This window comes from Phascolarctos cinereus, unplaced genomic scaffold (assembly GCF_003287225.1).
Source record: "Phascolarctos cinereus isolate Bilbo 61053 unplaced genomic scaffold, phaCin_HiC Scaffold_1;HRSCAF=81, whole genome shotgun sequence".
NCBI classification, from domain to species: domain Eukaryota; kingdom Metazoa; phylum Chordata; class Mammalia; order Diprotodontia; family Phascolarctidae; genus Phascolarctos; species Phascolarctos cinereus.
This window is the reverse complement of record NW_027555514.1, coordinates 282296587-282309520: the sequence shown is the minus strand read 5'-3', so window position 1 is coordinate 282309520 and position 12934 is coordinate 282296587. Positions and strand designations below refer to the sequence as shown.

Here is a 12934-nt window from a genome sequence, read left to right as displayed (position 1 = left end):
ATTAGGTGGCCCCTGCGGGGGGGGGGGGCTGGGCCGCTCCGAGGCCAGAGGAGGGCGGGGCCCACCTTAACATCAGCCCCGCCCAGAGAATCCTAGCCGACCCAGCACAGTCGTGGGGTTAAAAAGGCCGAGGACAGCGGTGGAAGGGCGGGCATACCCCGCCACCATTTTTACAGATGGGGGAAACAGAGGCAGGCCGGGGTGAAGTGACTTGCCCAGGGTCACCCAGCTAGAAGGTGACTGAGACCGAATTTGAATCTGGGGCTTCCTGCCTCCATCCCCTGGCACCGCCTAGCTGCTGCCTCCAGAACAGGCCTCTCCTCTCTGGCTGCTTTGTGTGTGGCATTAATGATGATAGCAAAGTACTTTCACATTCAGTACCTTATTTGCTCCTAACCACGACCAGGTGGGGCAGGTGCTTTTATTAACCCCATTTTGCAGATATGAAAATGAAAGTTCAGAAAAAAATGTAGTTTTCTGAAAAACCAAGGTTTAAAAAGACTAAAAAGCATATAAATGATAGCAGAATTTATATAGGGTTTGTAAAGTGCTCTATTTGGGCTGTCTCATTTGATCCCTCCGCCAGCCCTAGGGGGTATTCTAGAGCCATTTTACAGATAAGGAAACTGAGGCTGGCAGAAGTCCTGGGGAAAGGCTTGGCCACCGGGGGATATAGAAGGGCATTAGATATGAGGTGGTGTTGAGGCTGAATTTTAAAGGACCAAAGGATGCCAAAAGCTGGAAGGGAGGAGTGCCCTCTAGGCCCAGGGAACAGCAAAAAAGCCAGCCGGCTTGGGCCGCAGGTTGCAGGAAGGGGAGCTGTCTATAAGACTGGAAAGGCAGGTTAGGACCGGGTGGCGACGGGCTTTATGAGCCAAACAGCAATTCACAGTAACGCATTCTAAAGGCTGCGTGGGCAGTCATTGGAATCTGTTGAGCTGGGGAGTGCCCAGGGCGGCCGGTACTTGAGCAAATCACCTTAGCAGCTGTGGGGAGGATGGTCTGGAGCTGAGGTGAGGCAGCGAAGCTAGTGTAGTGTAGGAGGCTGCGTCAGCCGTCCCAGTGTGGTGATGACAGCCTGAACCGGGCTGTTGGCCGTGCGTGGGGAGAGGAGATAGATGTTAGAGGTAGAAATGGCAGGATTTAGAGACTGATTTAAAATTTGGGGCTAGAGGGGGACAAGGTGAAGCTAATGTAGCAGTTGGCGGGGTGCCTTGGCGAGACGCGAGGAGGTCTAGAAGAGAGGAGGCTTTAGGGGTGACAGGAATGAGTCCTCTTTCGGACATGGGAAATTTGAGATGTCTATGGGACATCTGATAAGCTTTATGTGGTAAATACCAAGAACGAGACACTAGAACAAGTGTCTCCCACGATAAAGAAGATGTGCCGAGACTCTATTCTCACGGGAAGGCCCCAGGGGAAGAGGTGTATAGGTCGTAGGGCTGAAAGGTACCTTAGAGTTCACCTAACGCAGTTCCCTCATTTTAGAGAATCCCCGCTAGGAGGAAAAGTCAAGTGCACCAGTATGTATTGGATGTCTTACGGGTGGGGAACCTGCAGCCTTGAGGCCACAAGGGCTGCACTTGAGGACTTAGAGGGCCCTCGAGGCCACAGATTGCCCACCCCTCCAGGACTGGTGAGGCTCTGGGGCAGGTAAAAGACATGGTCGAAGGCCTCGAGGAACTTACGATCTAGATGGAAAGAGAAAATAAAAACCCTGTCAGGGACTTGGAGCTGGAAAGGACCTTAGAGGTCATCAAGTCTGACCTCCTGTTTTACAGATGGGGAAACTGAGGCCCAGAGAGGTCATAGAGTTATAGATCTAGAGGCTCTTGAGTCCAGCCCCTTCATTTTACAGGTGAGGATGTGAAAACCAAAAGACCGTATGACATTTAAGACAGGAGAAAAGAGATGACAGAATCGCACAATTTTAGAGCCGGTGGGAAAGTTAGAGACCATCCAGGACACGTCAGATTGAGAGGGACTCGAGCAGTAGCTGGTAATCGGATTTTTCTTGAGACCCCCTCACAGATAAGAGTAGTGGGGCTTCTCTGCATTGAGGCTTTGGTAGAGCATGCTAATTGACAAGCAAAGCGGTTGAGCAAACTCGTGCCATCTCTGGAGAAAAGTAAGATGTTGTTGTTGTCCTTTGTTCTCAAAGAGGACCAACGACAGGAAGGGGACGTGGTGGCTCGAGAGGGAATCGGATTTAAGCGAGGGAGGGCCGTGCAAAGTCAACCTCCCGAGCCATCTGGGTCCAGTGGCAAGATACAGATCGGGACGACTGGAGATGGCCCGGGATGCAGGGGGAGACCTTGGCTTTTTTAAACTAAAGTCTTTCCCAGGTCTCAGTTTTTCCGAAGCAACAGCCATTCAGTGATTAAAGGCTAGGTAAGAGATGAGGCAGAAGATGGCCCGGTGTGCTCTGATGGAGGAGTCCCCGGTTCCTCAGCTCCCCAGCAGGTCAGCATGGGATGATGACCTGAGGAATGTCACGGTCTCACTTGTAGCAAGAATGGAGAGCAAGAGGGATTCTTCAGGAACAGCAGAGCACCTGTTATATTTGTGCATTTCCCATCACCAAGTAACCACTACTGAGTGTGGGTTGGTCACCTGTGTGGTTAAGAGCTGGCAAAATGCCTCTGCAAACTCCAGGTTCTTAATATGGAGGATTGTCTAGGATGTCGACTTATTCTTTGAAAGAATGGGAGAAGTGTTTCAGGTTACAAAGAAGGAGGGGAGAATCCTTATTTGTATATGAAAGTTAGAGGACGTAGGAATGTAACCCAGAGGAGAAAGGAAGACCAGGAAACATCTGGCACCAGATAACAAATAGGTGGGGTGAGCTAGGTGGGGCCGTGGATAGAGTGCTAGGCCTGCAGTCAGGAAGACCTGAGTTCAAATCTGTCCTCAGACACTTACTAGTTGTGTGACCCTGAGCAAGTCACTTACATCTGTTTGCCTCAGTTTCGTCATCTGGAAAATGAGCTAGAGAGGGAGATGGCAAACCACTCCAGTATCTCTGCCAAGAAAATCCCAAATGGGGTCACAAAGTGTTGGACATGACTGAAAAACAACAGCAGTTGCTGGGCTGTTCCTTGAGGGGAGTAGGGGAACCAGTCTCTATCAGGAGGAAACGAGCTTCTTTAACACCAAGGAATATATCTAGAGGTGGCGTCAGGGGATCAGAGTAAGGGAGAAGGGACCAGCAGAGAGGTTGGTGGCTCTCTGCTGTGGGGTACTGAGACAACTCTTTATTATTCATGGGGCCTGGTCTGGGATCAGAGCCCTGTCACACCTGATGACTACCATCCGTATCTGGTGCACGTCGAGACGAATGAAGGGACTTAGAAAGCTTAGAAAGCGTCCCTCTGGCAGGGGGATGACTGCCTTGGGACACAGGTGGTGGTTTCCTCACTGCTGCCAATTGAAAGTCTGGGATTCAGAAGGGGAAGGCGGATTTCGAAACTGACCAACTGGTTAAGAAGATGGTGTATCCTGGAATGAGATTTACATTGTTAAAATAAAGCCACTAGAGACTCTTAGCCAAGGATAGCATGCACCTACCAAGGGCTGATAAAGCTCTGTTTGCCTGAAGCTTGCAAATCTGTTTTGGTTGTTTTGAGAGCTTTCAGCTGAAGAGGGAGGGGAGCAGATTACCTAGCTATATCTGCCAAAGCAGATGTCTTAGGAAGTGATGGAGATGACACAGAAGAACTTGAGAGGCCCAGTTATTCACAAGAGACAATATCCAAGAAGTAAACCAGCAATAAAACCTGAGCCTTGGGTGTCTAAACACAAATGTACAAAGTGTGACCAATGAACAAGGTGACCTAGATATCATAAAAGCAAGGAGGCAAAATTTGCTTCCTAAGTGTCCCTGAGATTTGGGGGAACGGTGCTCATGGCTGAAATCTGGTTGGGAATGGCAGTACCTCTTCAACAGGAATTGACTGTCTTAAAAGGCAGTGGGATAGTATTGCATATTAAAAAGCTATGCTTATATAATGGAACTCGGAACCCCAAAGGGGAAACCATAATGGAAGAACACTGGGGTAAATATTAGTGGGGGAAAAACAGGAGTATTTTGATAAGAATAGACTGTAGACCTTCTGGAAAGGAGATGATAGATAAGAATTTTAAGAAACTCATCACAAATCTGGCTTGGTAGGATAGAGTAGTGGTGAGGGACATCGGTTATGCAGACATCTGCCCAAGTACCCTCTCTGTATAAAATATCAGTTGATAAATTCTGAACTTGTATTAATGATCATTTCATTCTTTAAAAGGGGAAGAAAGCAATGAACCAGATTCTTAGCAACCAGAGGAAATGAATTCCTGTGACATAGAGGAAAGTGTGTCTAGAGTCAGAGGACTTTGGCTCCAAATCTTAGCTCCACCAATGTGATCACTTAGCTTTTGGGGGCCTCGTTTTCCTCATTTGCAAAATGCAAATAATAATTATCCGTATTGTTTATGACACAAGATTAAACGAGAAAATGAATTTAAAGATCTTTACAAATCCAGTTGTTGAAGTAGAAGGGAATTGGAACCTTGTAGATAAGAGATCTCTGCACTTTAGACTTTTTTATAGAGAAGGAAAGAAAAGAAATAATGTGATGTGGTCCCTAGACTTAGGAAAAGTGTATTTCGATGGGTTCACAGGAAGCAGAGGTGGGATCCTGAGGCTTAAAATTCTATGAGGGAAGTCGGCCCAGGAAGGATAGGAAACTCAAGAATGGAATTTGGAAATAAAAAGAGAAACATTTCAGATGAGAAAGAAAAGAAAGGAGTGATTTAAAGAGAATGAGGTGGATACACAGGGAACTCAGACATGAGTCTGAGGGCAGACGTGTTCAGAAGATGAAACGAGACAAGGGTCAGGATGACTACAAGAGGGTGCCAGTGGTCTTCCAAGAGCAGAGTTTGGAACACTAAAGCTCAGAATGAGCTGAGGCTGGTCAGGAAGGCTGAGGATGGCAAAAAGGACTTGGTTTTTTAAAAATGATTTTTGTTATTAGCTATTTATTTTATATTTTCTCAAAATTTATATTTTGTGTTATTCCAAAAGTATTTTTCTTTTTCAAATTGACTCAATTTTCTTCAAAATTTTTAAGAATTTTAAAAAAGTATATATTTCAGCATCCAAAAGGGGATTTTTTTCTGTTTATGTCATTGATTTGGAAAGATTGTCAGGAACAAGAGAATTGCTCCAGGACTGGAGATGGATAAATGTCCCAATTTTCCAAAAAAGGGAAAGGTGGAATCTACACACTGCATGTAGACCAGTGAGCTGGGACAGAGGAGAGCTTCCCCGGGGCTGCTGCAGGACGATCACCAGTGAACTGTGTGGGAATTTCCTCTGACTAATTCTTCTTGACGACTAGGTAGTAAGCTCAGTTGTTCCTTCTGCTAAAGGACTACATGTTTTCAACACTCTCTAGATTCTGTGCCCTGGAACAAAGCTCTCTAGCGCCACCTTAGTTACAGCTCTTATTAAGGCCATGTTTAGATCTGTGTCTACTGCCTAATATGACATGTCTTTACAGAACTGACTGATCTCTCACTGATCTCCTGCTGTGAAAGCCATGGAGGACCAGGTGGTTCAGGAGGAGCAAGGGTACCAGGATGACGAGGCGAGCTCAGAGCCTGGGAGTCCCTGGGCGGCAGAAATCCTGAGATGGGAAAGAGAGGGAGAAAGGGAGGGAGGGAGGGAGGGAGGAAGAAAGAAAGACAGAAGTAAAGGAAAGAGGGAAGGAGAGAGGAGGGAAGGGGAAGGAAGGAAGGAAGGAAGGAGAGAGGAGCAAAGGGGAAGGAAGAAAAAAGGAGAGAGGAGGAAAGGGGAAGGAAGAAGGAAAGAAGAAGGAAGGAGAGAGGAGGAAAGGGGAAGAAAGAAGGAAGAAAAGAAGGAAGGAGAGAGGAGCAAAGGGGAAGAAAGAAGGAAGGAGAGGCGGAAAGGGGAAGGAAGAAGAAGGAAGGAGAGAGGAGGAAAGGGGAGGGAAGAAGGAAGAAAGGAAGGAAGGAGAGAGGAGGAAAGGGGAAGAAAGAAGGAAGGAAAAAAGGAAGGAGAAAGGGAGGAAGAAAGAGAAATAAAGGAAAGAAGGGAGGAAGAAGAAAGGAGGGAAGGGGAAGAAAGAAGGAAGGAAGAAAAAGGAAGGAGAAAGAGGTGAAGGAAAGAAGGAAGGAAGGAAGAAGGAAGGAGAAGGAAAGAAAGAAGAAAGGAAGGAAGGAAAGAAGGAAAAGAAAGAAAGGGCCATGGGGGTGCACTTTGAGTGTCTGTGTTCCTCCCAAGATCACCCTTGAGAAAAGGAACAGAGGAGAGAGTGTATTTGTGCTCTGCTTCAGCTGCCCATGGAGGGTGGATTGGAGTCATTCGTAGCTGACACATGATGTTAAACATGTTGATGAGCAGAAATGAAATCTAGTTGCCTAGAGGAGTAACCCACATTCTCCCCTTTCTGCCCCATTGTCTTTAGGAATCATTGTTTCAAGACATTGACCTGTTACAAAAGCATGGCATCGTAAGTAGGCCTGGACTGTCTGGCTCCTGGCATCCACAGCCTTTCTCTACTCCTCTGTCTCCCTGTCCAGGCTGACTTATCTCACAGATGTCTGCCCTGTTCTGTTCTGCAGTGTCTGGATGATGTTGGGGGACAGTGGGGCTGTTTAGGGAACCTGAGAGTCAGAGACTGTCATGACACAAATCATGCCCCATTGTTTGAGGGCGTTTGGGAGCGTTGGAAAAACCTTTTCTCTCGAACCTGTAGCCACTCTTCATGTTGTGCCTGTTGCCATAGCACTACTGCCTGGTCTACTTGTTTCTTTTATTATTACTACTACATGTTTAAAGTTCTCATTTGGGGATGCATTTTGTCTTTCCATCACAGACATTTCTGGGGGGAAGCCCCTAGATCCTCCCCACTCTCCTCCAACTTGAATCCTCCTTGAACAATTAAGCAAAAACATTCCAGGCAGTGACCACATGGTCATGTATACAGCACTCTGACCTGGTAGTCCCCACTTCTCCAGCATGAGGAAAGAGTTATGGCTCACGATCTGTTCTCTGTGAACGTCATTAGTCTTCCAGTCACTCAGAGCCCACCTTCCTTTGGAGAATCTTCATTTACACTGTTGTAATTGTCGCGCATTGTCTTTGGGCTCTGCTGATTTTGCTCAGCATCAGTGCAGACAAATCCTCCCGCGTTTCTCTGAGTTCCTCAGGCTAATACTTTCTTCGCATACCACAGTATTCCACAATATTCCCATGCCATCATTTCTAGTCACTCTCCAGTTGATAAACAGCACCCTCGGTTCCAGTTCTTGCTTCTACTGCAATGAGTCTGCTCTGACTGTCTTAGTCTATGTTGGATCGTTGTTTCTGTCTTTGACTTTCATGGAGTATAAGTCTGTGCCATAGGAGCATTGTCTGAAGACCCTACCTTCCACAGGCTGGGCTGGGTTTTCCCTTAAAGTCTGGAGACTCAGGTGGCCCAGGAGACTAGAGCCCAAGCTGCTGACCTGTAGGCTGGTGGCCTACATGAAAAGCCTGGACACGAGGAGCTCCTCAGTCAGGCTTCTGATCAGGGCCCAACACAGTCAACCCAGGGCCAAGGAAGGCGTGCCCAGCCGAATCAGTGCCAGATCCTCACTGCTAGAGCTCAGGAAACCACTTTCTGTTTATTGTTAGATGGTCTGCCAATGTCTCATTTTGTTCCAACCCAGAACAGAACCACTGGCCTACAACTGAATAATACGATTGCTAGGCCCTTTGGCGGAATAATTCCAAATTGAGGTCTCAGTTCACCTGCAAACATGCGTTAAGTACTTTCTCTTATGCCATTCACTGTGTTTAATGCTGGAGATACAAAGAAAAGTAAAAGCAGTCCCTGCCCTCCAGGGGTGTGCATTCTAGGAGGGGATCCTGTGTAAATAACTAGGTCCAGGTGAGGTGGATACAGAGGGTGTGGGTGATAATCTGAGAGGTGAAGGTACTGCGATCTAGGGGACCCAGGAACGGTGCTGCCTGCCTGACTTGAACAGAGGCTTGAAGGAAGCCAGGGGAAGAAAGAGGGGGAGGAGGAGGGAGGGAGGGAAGGAAGGGGGGCATTCCAGACCAGTGCAAAGACACAGAGGTGGGAGAGGGAATACATGTTGGGGGAGTATCCAGGAGGTCAGTATGGCTGGATTGTGGAATGAGTAGGGGCAGTGTAAGAAACCGGGGAAGGTCTGAAGGGGACAAAAACCTTTAAATGCCAAACAGGAGTTTATATGTGATCCTGGAGGCACTAAGACATTGGGGTTGGTGTGTGTGTGGCTGGGAAGGGGCAGAACACAGTCAGACCTACTTTTTTTTAAGCTTTTACAAAAAGGTATTAACTGAGAAAATTCAGCAAGGACAGAAGGACAGAGCCATCTGGTTTTGTGCAGCCAGGTAGTACGCTGTCCCTCTGTCCCCTATTTGGTCTCTTGGGAGAGGAACCAAATGTTGCTGTCTCCAGATTCACTTCTGGGTGTGTAGCATCAGCAACAGACAAATGGCTTCTTGACTTGCAGACCCCCTTTAGAGAGAGCTTGGCAGCTAGGTGGAGGATGGGCTGAAGTGGGGAGAGACTAGTGGCAGGCAGACCAGTTAGGAGGCTTCGGGAGAGGGGCTGAGGCTCTGACCCAGGATGGTAGCAGCCGTGTGAGTGCAGCAGCAAGACTTGGATGCATAGACGGGCCATGCACAGGGAGCGTGTCATCATGGGCCTGTCTGCCCCCAGCCCCTCCAGCTGTCACCTTAGCCCTTCTGCCTGTCAGGAGGAGGAGCCTCAGGGCTCTTTTCATTCCGGTGTCTCTTCTTCTTAGCGATTTGGAGGATGTTTTCACACGGTCCTTTCTGTGGCCTTTTGAGAAATGTTTGTTCTTGACCTTTGACTGCCTATGTAGAAGCGCCTGTTTCTGGGACAAAAGTGAGTCTTATCTTTTTGGGTCATCTCTCCCATAGAGAAAGAGAACATGGTGCTCACAGACCTCATCTTCTGCTCCCACTTGCTATTTCAGTCTCTGCCTTCCTCTCCCCCCCATTCTCTCTCTCTGTCTTTCTGTCTCTCTGTCTCCTTCCCCCCTTGTTCTCTCTCTCTCTCTCTCTCCGTCTCTCTCCATCTCTTCTCTCTCTCTTCTCTCTCTCTCTGCTCTCTCTCTCTCTCTCTCTCTCTCTCTCTCTCTCTCTCTCTCTCTCTCTTTCTCTCTCTCTCTCTCTCCCCCCCTCCTCTCTCTGTCTGTCTGTCTCTCTCTCCCTCTGTCTCTTCCTTGCTCCCTCCCTCCTTTTCTCCCTCCCATCCTTCCCCTCTTCTCTCACTTTTCAGACCCTTTCCTCCTGATCTCCGGGCACACCATGGGATTAACTCCAAACAGGAGAAAGAAGGGAAGGTGGGGAAGCACCCCCACCCTCACTATGCTGACATGTTAGAGACCATAGGAACTCCCACAACAGCCAGTGAACCCCAAGCTCTTCTCTCTGCAGTCCATCTTTTGCACTAAGGCCAAAGTCATCCTCCTAACAGGTGGGCCTCAGATCACTTCACCTGCCCTCTTCCCTACCAAAGGAAGCTCATGCCCTTCACTGAGGACGGCCTTCGAGGCCTTTCATGCTCTGTCCCTAACCTGCTCTTCCAGGCTCATTTCATGACATTCCTCCTTGCCATTCCTGCCCCCTGGCAGCCTCTCCCTCGTGTTTAAGGGGAATTCCCAATGCAACATCTCTGGCTGTTAAAATCCTTCCTTGCCTTCCTGGCCCAGCTCAGGTACCATCTCCTCCAGGAAGTCTTGCCTTATCCTATCAGCAAGAAGTGACTCTGCACCTCAAGCCTTTCATACCACTTCTCTATCCACTTAGCATGTCCTAACATGTTAGCTATTTGTGTGTGTGTTTTATCATCTCATTATTTTATAGGAGGCATGTCTTCAGCCTCTAGCACTAATGTTCTACATACAATAGGTGCTTAGTAATTGATTGTGGAATGGAATTGAAGCCTTCCTAATTAGTCTTTTTTTAAAAATAAATGTATTTTTAAAATTTTCAACATTCACTTGCATAAGATTTTGAGTTTCAGATTTTCTCCCCTTCTCTTCCCTCCCCCCACCCCAAGATGGCGTGTAAATTGATATAGGCTCAACATATACATTCATATTAAACCTATTTTCACTTTAGTTACATCTTCCTATTTAGTGTTTTCTTCAGCTTCTTTCAATATACAGGAGCAGGAGCAAACCCTGGCTCATTGGCAGTGTGGCAGTGTGTGTTTTTTCAAGGGCAAACAAAGTTCTTTTCAGAAACGCAAAACCAAACATATTGGCCACAGTTTTTGCCAAAAGAAGGCACTGAACCCCAGGGATGATCAGGGATGGGGAAGATGTGTTTGCTCGCTTTTCCAAAGATAGGCTGCTCTTGTAAGTGATCCGTGCGTGGCCAGGCTTCCACACACATTCCTTGGAAGCCGTGGCACAGCCAGAACATTTGGCATCCTGGCAGGTGGGCTCTCTCCAGATAGCTCCATTGGAGCATGCACGGTGGGTGGGCCCCACCTGGGCACAGCTAGCATTCTGGCAGCACAGTGGGCTGGGCTGGACATGCACGCAAGCTCACGATGTGCCGAGGGGCCGTTCAGCCTGGCATTCCATTGGCACGCTGTGCCCATTCCTCCCTTCCCAGAATGTGGCTGATATCAAGAAAATGAAGTCAGCGGGCATCTGCACAGTCAAAGGAATCCAGATGACCACCAGAAGGGCCCTGTGCAACATCAAAGGCCTCTCCGAAGCCAAAGTGGACAAGATTAAGGAGGCAGCCAACAAGCTGATCGTAAGCCCCACCCAGCCTTTGGCGGGCTAGTCAGTGTGGTCCAGACTCAGGGTGTGGGGCCAGGCCTTTTGGGGAGGGGAGAGCCAAAGACCGTCCAGCTGCAGGTACAGTCATTCTAGGAGGGGGGCGGCCTGTCCCCTGGAGAGTCAGCCCCCTCTCCCATGAGAGATGATGCTGCCAGAAAATTCAGGGTGAGCCAGGCTAGGGTGGTGACCTGAGACAGAAGGCAAACCTTCTGGGGATGAGCAGTGTCTGCGGGGAGGAAGCGGCCCTCAGATGGTGGCACCCTGAGGTCAAGCCACCTTTGCTTGGTGGTGACTCTGGAAGGGCCCAGCCTGAGCCTTTCCATAACTTCCTGCCATGATCCCAGGCTAATCAAAGTCTTCTCGTACATTTAAACATCATGTGGGAAGTTCCACTTGTATATAGACTACCCATATATCACAAGGGTGAGGAGTAGAAGTCGGCCATATGAAGAGTGAATGGTACCGATGAACTTACCTGGAGTTCAAAACAGGGTTCAGAGACCAGAAGGGCCTTCGGGGGTTATCCGAGAAAGGTCAGTGCACGGCCTGGGGCCGTACAGGATTGGTAGCAGGAGCCAGAGCAGGCCTCAGCTTCTCCAGCCGCAAGTGCGGCTCGCTTTCTTTCCAATCACCGCTCTGAGTGAGAGGGCTCCTTCCTTTCACATATCAAGCCCAGAAGACCTCACTTGCTCTAGGTCCAGAACGACAGAGGTGGAATCACTTTGCATCCCTCCTCCTCAGACTCTGCTCCATGACCCTGGGCAAGGCCCTTCCCTTCATTTCATCTGTTTCCTCATCCATAAAATGGGGATACCAGTGGTGCCTGCCTCACAAGGCTGTGAGGATTCAATGAGGTCATGAGGTCCTGTACAAACAATGCTTTGCAAATCTTTTTAAAGGGCCAGCTCAGTGCTCTCTGGGATCATTTTGCTTGTTGTTTTTATGCACTCATTCCTGAAATCGTGTTTATAAATAGAAGCCTTTGCCCCCCACACTGTTGTCTGATGGAAGAAGCGCATGTGGGTCCCAGCATCATAGTCTACCTATGCATTGCCCGTGCTTCAGGGGGGCATTGACTTGTGCCTGAAAGGCCAAACCCACCGGGGGGAAATAGATTATCATCCCTCCATATGCGATGGCTAATCGCTGCTGGCGCTGTCGGGGTGCGTGGGGGAGGTGCTCTGTGACAGTCACACGTTCGGCTTTTCCTTTCTCCCTCCCTCTGGCTCTTTCTTTCCATCACTCTCCCTCTCTCCCCTCTCTTTCTTTCTCTCTGTCTCTTTCCTTTTTTCCCTTCCTCTTCTCTCCCTCTTCCCCTCCCTCCTCTCTTTCTCTCTGTCTCACCTCCCTTCCTCCATCTGTCTTCTCTCTTCTTTCTCTCCCCCGCCCTCTCTCCCCTCTCTTTCTTTCTCTCTGTATCTCCCTCTTCCTCTTCTCTCTCCCTCTTCCCCTCCCTCTCTCCTCTCTTTCTCTCTGTCTCACCTCCCTTCCTCCATCTGTCTTCTCTCTTCTTTCTCTCCCCGCCCTCTCTCCCCTCTCTTTCTTTCTCTCTGTATCTCCCTCTTCCTCTTCTCTCTCCCTCTTCCTCTCCCTCTCTCCTCTCTTTCTCTCTGTCTCACCTCCCTTCCTCCATCTGTCTTCTCTCTTCTTTCTCTCCCCCACCCTCTCTCCCCTCTCTTTCTTTCTGTATCTCCCTCTCCCTCTTCTCTCTCTCCCCCTTCCCCTCTCCTTCTCTCTCCCTCTTCCCCTCCCTCTCTCTCCCCCTTCCCCCTCTCCCTCTCTCTCTTTCTTTCCCTTCATCTCTCCTCTCTTTCTTTCTCTGTCTCTCCTTGCTTGCTCTCCACTTATTCCTTTCTCTTTCTCTTCTCTCTCTCTTTTTTTTTTTTGCTTTCCCTCCCACCATTCTGTGTGTCACCTGATGGGCAGCGCTGATCTCTCAGGGCTAAGGATATTACCAGCTGCTGGTCTAGACCACCAGATGAGAGCATGGAAAAGACTTGGTTAATAATGATTAGTCTACACACATGGAATAGAGTTAAAGTGGATTGTTTCCCCCATTATTGCGTGT

General features: G+C 48.7%; 1 protein-coding gene across 1 annotated transcript in view; it reads left to right on the top strand.

Moving 5' to 3' along the window:
- The first annotated feature begins 6255 nt into the window (after positions 1-6255).
- Positions 6256-12934, top strand: part of DMC1 (DNA meiotic recombinase 1) — a 35805-nt gene continuing 29126 nt past the window's right edge. The window contains exons 1-3 of the mRNA XM_078150495.1: positions 6256-6261; positions 6477-6521; positions 10694-10840. Of these exons, the coding sequence (XP_078006621.1) occupies positions 6256-6261; positions 6477-6521; positions 10694-10840 (198 nt within the window). The remainder of the gene's footprint in view (positions 6262-6476; positions 6522-10693; positions 10841-12934) is intronic.